The sequence below is a fragment of the Lottia gigantea genome, assembly GCF_000327385.1.
Source record: "Lottia gigantea unplaced genomic scaffold LOTGIsca_76, whole genome shotgun sequence".
Lineage (NCBI taxonomy): Eukaryota > Metazoa > Mollusca > Gastropoda > Lottiidae > Lottia > Lottia gigantea.
The window spans coordinates 124,644-135,698 of record NW_008710536.1 but is presented as its reverse complement, the minus strand read 5'-3'; the positions used below and the strand labels follow the sequence as shown (position 1 = coordinate 135,698).

Below are 11,055 nucleotides of genomic sequence, written 5' to 3'. Positions count from 1 at the left end.
CTGCCGGTTATATATGCAAGGAAAGCTCCAGCGATATTTGCCTCTTTGTAATCACCACAAAACACCACTTAACCCACTGTTAGTCTGTAGTCGGTAGAGACAGAGTAAATAGGTCTTAATATACATACAGTTAAAAATATGCATTACTGAAAGCCCTTCTTGTTCTTTGTAAAATATTTTTAATCACTCTCCGCTGATGTGTGATTAGTGATGAATATAATTCATTAGAATTTATACAAATTTTGAAGCACAAGATAAATGCATTACTGTAATACAATACAAACGATCTTTGATTAGGTATTTTAGGAACCTTGGTGTGCCAGCTTAACCAAAAGTAATGCATACATGTGAAATTAAAAAAAAAGTCAAAACAAGTATATTAAGAAGCTAGACAGTCAGCCATCTACTTCAGTACCAGATGATGAGGGGATCATCAGAGTGCCAAAATAGCTCTAAAGCAGAAATGTCTGTTGGCAAATGATGAAAAATGAAACCCTTTGGCTTTCTGGAAGAGACAGGCAACTTTAAATCTTCATCTTGCCCTGCATACTAATGAAAATAAGGCCAAACTTTCGTTCCGTTTTTATTAGCTTTAATTTTTAATATAGCCACTACAGTTAGGGACAGCCTTCTTAAACATTCGTTCAACATTTGACCTAACCTGATAAATGCTGCGTTACAAAATGCCAGCTTGGAGAGGGCAACAATTTGACGAACGCTCAAGAGGGCTGTCGTTAGACCCTAACTGAAATTGATATTCTGAAATAAAAGCTAATGAAAAACGGAACGTTCGTTTGGTCTAATTTCAATTAGTCAGCGTTGCATTACAGAGCAGGTTTACCATTACAGGCCTTGTCCTGAATTAAAGACGATCGTCACTTGGTGAACATGATGGCATCCATGCATGATAATTTTAATACTATTACATTTTGATCTACAAGTGTGACTCAAATTTAATTGAATTCAAATTTTGAATCAGAGCTGGAATAGAGGCAGAACAGGCTACTTTGACACCTTCAAATTTAGAGGATCTTACAATGTCCTCGGGTCCACGGGAATGTAAGGTTTGATGACTTTACATCTGAAATAAATTAACATCCATCCCTTCAATTTCCAGTGAAAATGACCCCCATTTCGGTTTGAGATGTTCTCCTGTATTATTACACCGAAACATCTGCGTCTACTCCAGCCTCTGATAGCTACTTTGAAAGTTGTTGGCTGATATTTTTGTAGTTCAGTCATATTATCGTTTATACATCATTTATGTCTGCGTTTCCATTACATTTTTTTTTAAACGAAACAGATCACTAGTCGGCCATTTAAAAGCCAAAAGTTTACGGGTCACGTGGAACTAACAAAACGAAAGTTAAGGTGATACCCAACAATAATTTACAGTCATCGTAAAGACAATTTTATATCATGTTAGAAAAAACGACTATTCAGAGGTGTGGAAAAGCTCCGTAAAACAGGACCGGGTTTTCTGACTCTACTTCAGCCGATAATTGTCAAAATATCCATCAGAGGCTGAAATAGAGGCATATGTTTTGGCCTACTTTAAAATCATATTCCAAATGATGATTGTGTCATTGCTCTGCATATTCATCAAACCAAAGACAATCTAAGACCATCAGCAATATTTGGAATTCAATTCAATCTATATATAAATGGTTTACAAAATGTGGTTCTGTATGAGTTCTTGAATTAATTGGAGGTAACAATTGCTTTTGTGTTTTATGTATACTATAGTCCTGATGAAACCTGATATCTCTAGGCATTGTTCCAGTAATTTCAAATTTTCAATCACTAAAAAATAGGGGCTATCTATCAGGGGGAAAAGTATAAAAAGACAAACGACTGACATTACAGATTAAATTGTTTTTTAAGGTCTTGTAATGTTTCTAAGTTTACCATACTTCCACCACAAACTATAACTAAAGCATTATCAATAGTTCCTAATCTTCCTTCTTCTTGAAGTCTTTGTATACTGTTACTATAAATAGCAGCTAGTGTGGCACCACATGCAGGTTCTACCAAGAAACGGTGGTCATCTAAAATTCAGAATTCATATTCATGATTTTAGAATATCAAATAACTAAAAAATATAATCCTGTTTCTATAATTTAGAATGAAAAATAAATAGGTATAGATGACATCATGACAATTATGTGTATTTTCCAAATTTTCTATAGGGGTTTCCTATCTGCTCATATACATTTGACAGATTCGCCATTCTGGGGGTTGATTTGGGTCTTGATGTAAATAGTCTTCAGAAGTACCTCAAACAAGGAATTTCACTTTCCATATCTATACATGTCTTTTCTATAGATGACAAGATATGATGGGTCATCATTTTAACATTCAAACACACATAGATTTGAAGGACCAAATTTCGACTGTGAACTGTGAACACTATACTTGAATAGCTTAGCTGAAAAATTTCTTTTTCCTGAGACTATTTACTATTGGTCAAACGGATGGTTTATCTGTCCCTTTTAAATGAGTCGTTTTCAAGATACACCACATATTGGGATTGTGTCCTTTATTTGACCTTGAACCCTAGAAGGACACATACCACACGGATGCGACCAATAAACCCACTAGACTAGGATTCCTCATGTAAGCTGCCTCTTGAACTACCCGAAAAAAATTTTCATCCCACACCATGGCAATAACCCCCTTCACCTTTAAGTTTTTACCTTTATCCTCTGATCTATTATTCTTGGTTTCCCACCCTTTACAATACTAAAGAGCATAAATTCAAAATATTTGTTGGCAAGGGAGGTGTCATATGATGGTATTAAACAAATTATATTATCATTGTAATATCAACCTACCAGCAAATTTAAGACAAGCATTCACCGCCTCTCTATCATCTACTATAACTGAGTGTATTTCTGGTTTAGCTTCTTTATAATAGTCAAAGGTTTGTTTAGATACAGTTAGAGATCCCAGGCACTTTGCAACACTAAAAAACGAGAAAAAATATTCTCTGAATAATACAGTTATACTTTCTTATCTGGTTTAATAACTTGTAACTTTTTCTGCTTAACTCTTTTTTGAAATTTTGCCAACCAAGATATCTTACATTTCCAAGTAGATTTTCCAAAAAGATTTCAAAATGGCACCCACCAAGGAACTAATTCTACGGGGTAGGGCTACAAGGCCCTGTCACAAGTAAAAATTTGACTTTTGAGCTCAGCTGATGCAGGACTTTAGCCTTAAAATTCCAATCATAAACCAAAAGTAACACTAAATCATTCAACATTACCTAGTGATATCTGGTAAAGTTACAATCTTATCAGCAATAACAGACTTATTAAAGCAATCAGCACCAATAGTTTCCATGGCAACAATAGGTATGTCTTCCCAGCCAACTTTTCTCATTCCTTGTACAATACCATTGAGTAGTCCACCACCTCCAACACAAGTTATAATTACATCAGGCTTCATCTTCAACTGATCTGCTGCTTCCAATATCAGACTAGTGTGACCTTCCCTTAAAGAGAATAATCTTAAAAATCAGAAATCTTTAGTATCACTCTAGAAAATCTTAGAAAAAAGTTAAAATCCTTTAATCATCAGTCTGAATGCATCTAACAATGAATGTTATACATATTTCAAACCTTGGTATGAAAGTTGCAGATATTATGGTATGAAAGTTACAGATATTTACGGATTTTGCAAACCTCTAGTATGAAAGTTACAGATATGTTAAACCTCTGGTATGAAAGTTACAGATATGTTAAACCTCTGGTATGAAAGTTACAGATATTTCAATCTTCTGGTATGAAAGTTACATATATTTCAAACCTCTGGTATGAAAGGTACCTATATTTCGAACCTCTGGTATGAAAGTTACAGATATTTCAAACCTCTGGTATGAAATTTACAGATATTTCAAACCTCTGGTATGAAAGTTACAGATATTTTAAACCTTTTGTATGAAACTTACCATAATTCTGGAAGATTAAATGGATGAACATACTGACACTCTGAAATGAACAAATGAACACATATGAACAAAATATATGTCCATTACATTGAGATACGAACAGTGCTAATTAAGCAAATTCTTATTCTTGAATTGGTCTAACCAGAAAGGCTATATAATTTTCAAATTTTGCAAGACATGGCAAAAAAAAAAAAATAATCAGTACGAGGTGAAAGGTGAAATTCTTTGGAAAATTTTTATATCACCTGGGTGTAGAGCTAAAGATTCAGCATATTCATTAGCATGATCAAATACTTCTCCTTTTACTATCACTTCAGCACCCTGAAATATACATATATTAACATGATCAAATACTTCTCCTTTTACTATCACTTCAGCACCCTGAAATATACATATATTAACATGATCAAATACTTCTCCTTTTACTATCACTTCAGCTCCCTGAAATATACATATTTATTAACATGATCAAATACTTCTCCTTTTACTATCACTTCAGCTCTCTGAAATATACATATTATAAACATGATCAAATACCTCTCCTTTTACTATCACTTCAGCTCCCTGAAATATACATATTTATTAACATGATCAAATACTTCTCCTTTTACTATCACTTCAGCTCCCTGAAATATACATATTTATTAACATGATCAAATACTTCTCCTTTTACTATCACTTCAGCACCCTGAAATTTACATATTTATTAACATGATCAAATACTTCTCCTTTTACTATCACTTCAGCTCCCTGAAATATACATATATTAACATGATCAAATACTTCTCCTTTTACTATCACTTCAGCTCCCTGAAATATACATATTTATTAACATGATCAAATACTTCTCCTTTTACTATCACTTCAGCACCCTGAAATTTACATATTTATTAACATGATCAAATACTTCTCCTTTTACTATCACTTCAGCTCCCTGAAATATACATATTTATTAACATGATCAAATACTTCTCCTTTTACTATCACTTCAGCTCCCTGAAATATACATATATTAACATGATCAAATACTTCTCCTTTTACTATCACTTCAGCTCCCTGAAATATACATATATTAACATGATCAAATACTTCTCCTTTTACTATCACTTCAGCACCCTGAAATATACATATATTAACATGATCAAATACTTCTCCTTTTACTATCACTTCAGCTCCCTGAAATATACATATTTATTAACATGATCAAATACTTTTCCTTTTACTATCACTTCAGCACCCCAAAATATACATATCTATTAACATGATCAAATACTTCTCCTTTTACTATCACTTCAGCACCCCAAAATATACATATCTATTAACATGATCAAATACTTCTCCTTTTACTATCACTTCAGCACCCCAAAATATACATATCTATTAACATGATCAAATATATTTCATCATATCTTAGGATTTTTTTAGTGAAGCCAAACAGTAATAGTGTTGACAGCTCACCGTTGAAATTTGAGTCTATCTGTGATTGAAATTCCTAATTTGAGATATTTTTGAAGGAGTTTTTCAATATCTTTCGTAGATTTCTAGTACTTCTGAAAACTAATTACATATATTCAAGACTCAAATCAACTCACCAATATGGTGCACCTGTCCCTTAAATGTTAATATGGAATGTCTCAGACTCTAATATATATGACAGGCTTCATTATCATTATATCATGAAACAAAATTAAGAAGACTTACATAATCTCTCAGTTTATCAGCTATGTGATCTGGGGTACTCTTTGGTAAAACTATTGTACATGGTGTTTTTAATTGTTGAGCTGAATAGGCTGTAGCAAGTCCAGCATTGCCTCCTGATGCACAAACTAGCTTTTTACAATTTCTTTCATTTATGGCCTGAAATATGAATAATAAATATAATATCTGGGATGTTGGTGTAGACTTCAGAATTTTAAACATTTATCAATAACCATGGTAAGCTATTACAGTACTAATTTGACCTGCTGATATTTATGTCAATGTCAACCAAGGATCTACAAATAAAAGACTTGACTAAACAAATTTAACTTGATTAATAACCAATTACAAGACAGGAGAAAACTATTTACAAGTGATAATTAAGTTGTTAGAGAAATTAAATTGGCCAGAGAATGGAACCTGGGTCAAATTGTAGTGAATTGTAATTAAACCTGAATTCATTTGAACAAAATTATAGTGAACTGTAATTAAACCATCAATGAGAGAGTGTTACAGATATGAGGACTGATAATGAATTAAGTTAATTCTAAAAAAATTAACACTCAGAGAATCTTAAATTAGGATATTTATGACAAGTAACCCAGTTCTCAACTCTTCTGATATCAAATCATGACTTCGTGATTTGAGGTTTTTGAGTCACAATCAAACTGTAATAATTTTAAAAATTGGGTCTCGTTTCACGTAATATTTGACCCAGTTAAAAGCTTGGGTCTGAAATGCAATTTAAGAGTTGGACATGAGGAAATATGGTCGTATCCAACATGTAAATGCACATTGTGGCCTCAACTCAATAATATTCAATTTCAATGATCACTGATAAAATACATCATTTCTCCATTAAAATGACTGTGAATGGACAGAAGACCTACATCTCCCATAGCATAATATATGCCAATTCATTATCACTACTCACCTTTTGACATAGATATGAAATGCCTCTAAGTTTGAATGAACCTGGTGGTTGTAGATTTTCTAGTTTCAAATGAACTTTAAATCCTGCATGTTTAGTTAATGGTTTACTTTCAACTGTTGGTGTCACTAAATACAATGCTCCATTATTTGAACTGTTCATAACGGCTATTTAAATCAATTCTTTGACCTGAAGAGAGTCAAAATGTGAATCATATTTCAAAAATCCTTTTTCAATTCATTGAAAATAAAACAATTTAAATCATATAAAGAAATTTGCAAATAGATAGGGTGAGGGCAAGAAACAAATTGGAAGAGCCAAGTTGGACATTGGGATAGTGGCCCTACTAGGACATCTTCTTGGTCCAAGAGGCCATAGCAACCCCACAGTTGGGGTGGACAAGTCAGAATTAAGCCCAGGCCAAATCTTCTTCAGCTCAGCAGAGATTGATTAATTTCCTGTATCATTTCCTGTGTCGTTTTGGCACCTTAAAATTGTCAGAAATGAGTTCTGTGAATCAAATTTTCTGAGTACAAAATCTGAGCCCCAGTACCAATTCATTCCGGGCGACGGGGCTGGCCCAGAGTTTCTCAGTCTGCCCTTGCATTGGAGATATTTGTCAATATATTTTCAGGCTTGGAAAGTATCGGATTCATCATCAAATGGGCATTTGTTACATTCAAAAGAAACCCTTCAGACCATTAAAATTTGCAATAATTGAAAGTAGTCCGAAACAACTTACTTTCACCTACCCTTATTTGATAATCTAATTTCGACAATTCTTGGCTGGTTTATAATCAGAAACACGAGTCACTATTTATTGGGGGATCTCAAGGTTAAGTTGGGGGGTGGATTAAATTATTCGCTGCTTTCAATATATCAAATCACCAAGAAAAGTATCCGTAGCTAGATAAGAATTTAGTTTCGGACTAAATTGAAAGTAGAGCCACTGAACAGAAGGAAAATATTGTCTTGAAAAACCAGAGAACAAACGCACTCATGCTCATGTCAACCATGAAATATGTAAGAAAATCATACAATTGTCATGACAGATACATACCAAAGTCAATCTTCAGGGTTTAGAATGGTAATAATTACGATTTTTATTCAACTTAACTTTTGTTCACGCTGACATAAATAAATTTAGAAAAGATGGTCAAAGGGACGTAACTACAGTTAGGCATACTCCAGACCACAACAATTTTAGAGAGTCATAAATTCAAAGCTGCTTTTTCAAGTTTTTACCCATAGCAACTAGCTTTAAGCTTGATTCAATACATTCCTATATTATGCTTATTATTCCTAAGAAGTTGTTGAATGTGTATAAAAAAAATTGGGTGACGGCAATATAATCTTGAAACATGCGAGAAGCCAATTTCCAAAATTGTCAAAGTTTTGTTGTGAGAGTGATCTTAGCAGTGATTTTGGTAGCGTAGGCTATATATTTTTCAGAATGTTGATTTTTTTTATGTATAGTAATAGACTTCCACCTCGCTTAACAGCGCAATTAGATGCTTTATCATCAAATGAGAACGGTGACAGCTGTGGGATATTTCACTTGCAGACTCAGCATCGCCGCTTCAACACCTCTGAAACTATTGCATGTTTCTACCGTGTTTGTAGGCAAACTCGTTATTCATGATTTCACGCGATTCCCAATTCGACCAATTAACACGCTTCTACTTACAGTTTATTGTGTAAATATGAACACATGCATGAAACTCGTTCATATTATAAGGTAACCCCTATCGTATGAAACAGGTCGTTTTAATTTGTAAAATGCACTGCATCATACGAAACTATTTATATAAAGTGAATCATGGTCCATCTATCTATATGATAAGAAGTTTCGGTTTAAACATGCATGCTTATTAATTTTAGAATCTATAGGCCTAGGGGTATATGCTTACAGAAATCAAATATATACGAAATGTCGTGTCCGCTTTACCTATAGCTGTACTTGGTGATTGAAGTTTTTTTTTTTGGTCAGATAGATAGAAAATCATTCTATTCAAAAAGAATAAATCTTGCGTCTATTGACAGAATTTGGACCTCTATGGAAGTACAAGACTAAATTTAGAAGGCCTCTCACAATGAAATCAATAGAAAACACTCAAGCTAAAAGCTTTTTCATCACCGTTCGTGTCATTTAAAAAGCTAATATTTTCATAATAATGATACTTGAATGTCAGTTTCCTTTTTTGTACATTGGCACGTAATGTGCTTTTGAGATTCCTGAAGTAGAACATTTTTTTAACCAATATAGAACAAGATTCTATCTTTTCAGAACTTGGAATGTCACTATAACTGCAAAGTACGATCTGTAGCACTACATACGAGGCCAGCTCCAAATGATATAAACTTCGCTTAATTGCTCTGTCACACCGGACTTTGACTATTTGCGATCTTAGAGCAATATTTCCTTAAAAACTACTAACTTAAAATAAAACACAGTTGACTTTAACCGCGATTTGTGCGACCATATTGCGTTTTAACCCTTTTGCAGCGTGTCTGCCGGGTGTGTAGGCCCTCCCGTGACTGGGTGAATAGTGGCGACAATGGCGACCTTAACACACAATTTTTTAATTTATCAGTAGCAGCGCTGTAACAACAATGCTATTCTGATGTGACGGAGCCAGGAGAGGCAGACTTTGATGTTTGGTCCTTTTATTGCAGACACGTACAGCAAAAGTTTGTAGTCTAAATGAGAAACCAAGCTGTAACCACTATCTATGAACAAATTTCATTTTTTGTACGCTGGCATAAGATTTCATGTCTTCATGCAGTAGGTCATGAAACAGGACCTTAGCGGTCCTATATCCTCGGGGAAGGGACTGTAATTCATACAATTCTGTAAGTTAAGCCTGTCCCTCGACTGTATTATGGTACACGGGGCATTGGGACATAAGGGCATTATAAAAACTTGGCTTTTTGTTATGGTGAAGACTCTCAAAAACAAGCGACAGAAATCGGAACAACTTCCATTAAATTAATATTATATGTCTGGCCATAATATCCTATCCGTCAGAGGAACGAGCAGGGCAAGATAAATCGAGTAACCGTTTCATCAACAATTAAATACAAACCGACCGGACTGATTAAACTGACGGAATTGAAGAAATTTTATCTAAAACAGATACGATATGATGATTACATTGATAAGATTTCAATCTTATTTTTATTTAATTATTACTGAGTTGTTCATTCTGGAATTATTTGATTCTACTTATTAAAGGGACGGTGCACCATTTTGGGGGGTTGATTTTGAGTGTTGAACATAAATATGTAGGTCTAAATAGTTTTCAGAAGTACTCGAAATGTACGGAAATCGCATAATTCCGTTAAAGATATTTCAAACTAGAAATTGTACTAACTATTTCTATATTATGTCTTTTCTATATATCACAGAGTATCTTAAAGTAAAAACGACTCGTCATTTTAACATTCATGATCCTGGACACGAGGATTTAAAGGCCTAAATTTGATGCTGAGCTGTGAACACTTTTACTGATTGGCTCAGCTAAAAAATTCCCCGTTTCTGAGAATAAGGTACTATTGGTCAAAAAGAAAAAAAAAAAAACAATGGCGCATCTGTCTCTTTAAGGGAAAAATTTGAACGACGACATTTCATTTAATACAAAATTTTTAATTGAAAACCAACGAATATTAGTGTAAGATTTTGCGATAAAACCAGTCAGACAACTGACTAATAAACATGTCAATGAACATCACACCAATAATGAATTACGAGTAACCGTCTACAACCAATCCTTCGATACATAATAGCCAGCAAATAAAAAACCCAAAGCCAGTCACCAATTCGACATGACTTCATTATCAATATGCAGACATTAAACTGAGACAATCAGAGTAGCTTTTAAAACAAGGTATATATTATGGTGTTGCGAAATCGACTCTCCTCGTGACATTCTGAAGCAACGACTTTCATGAGTAGTCCCTCGAGCACCAATATGATTTAAAGAAGATTATTTTCACTTCTCCATTGTAATCATACAAGTTTCTTTTCGCAGTGTCGGTCTAATGATGTTATTTTTTTTATTAATCACACCCCCTTCATGATTACCAATTTTATATATCTTATGAACCCTTTTGATATAACATGCTACAGGAAAGGTTTCCTTTAACAAAATAATTGGTTGTTATCTGTATTGTAACTAATGATATGTAACTCCAATGATACATGTTACGGGAAAGGTTTCCCTTAACACGATAATTGGTTGTTTTTAGTATTGTTACACATTACAGGAAAGGTTTCCTTTAATAAGATAATTGGTTGATTTCTGTATTGTAACTAATGATATGAAACTACAACTAATCAAAGATCCCATCAGTATTTCACTCTAAGCTTACTGATTTGATGGCACAGACGTTTTATTGGTTGACTGGCATTCTTGTTTACAATATTTATTGAAGTTTCACGAGTTTACCTCTGTATAGTCGATTTCTCTCTTTG

The 11,055-nt window shown here is 33.7% G+C and overlaps 1 protein-coding gene across 1 annotated transcript; it reads right to left on the bottom strand.

The window, feature by feature from the left end:
* Positions 1–876: 876 nt before the first annotated feature.
* Positions 877–7,720, bottom strand: LOTGIDRAFT_236146 (hypothetical protein). The gene is made up of 9 exons (XM_009066364.1): positions 7,642–7,720; positions 6,585–6,770; positions 5,654–5,809; positions 4,198–4,273; positions 3,953–3,992; positions 3,269–3,496; positions 2,835–2,965; positions 1,860–2,048; positions 877–1,081 (listed from the first exon to the last, which is right to left on the bottom strand). The coding sequence occupies exons 2-8, from the start codon at positions 6,741–6,743 to the stop codon at positions 1,861–1,863; spliced, it is 978 nt and encodes a 325-aa protein (XP_009064612.1). The 5' UTR covers positions 6,744–6,770; positions 7,642–7,720; the 3' UTR covers positions 877–1,081; position 1,860.
* Between the last annotated feature and the right edge of the window lie 3,335 nt (positions 7,721–11,055).

Bases quoted from the DNA above. Each gene is read 5' to 3' on its own strand.
- LOTGIDRAFT_236146 (XM_009066364.1), bottom strand. From the start codon at position 6,743: ATGAACAGTTCAAATAATGGAGCATTGTATTTAGTGACACCAACAGTT. The intron at 4,274-5,653 runs GTAAGTCTTCTT...TGTATATTTCAG, and splicing joins CTGATAAACTGAGAGATTAT to GGTGCTGAAGTGATAGTAAA. The intron at 3,993-4,197 runs GTGATATAAAAA...TGTTCATTTCAG, and splicing joins ATCTTTAGCTCTACACCCAG to AGTGTCAGTATGTTCATCCA.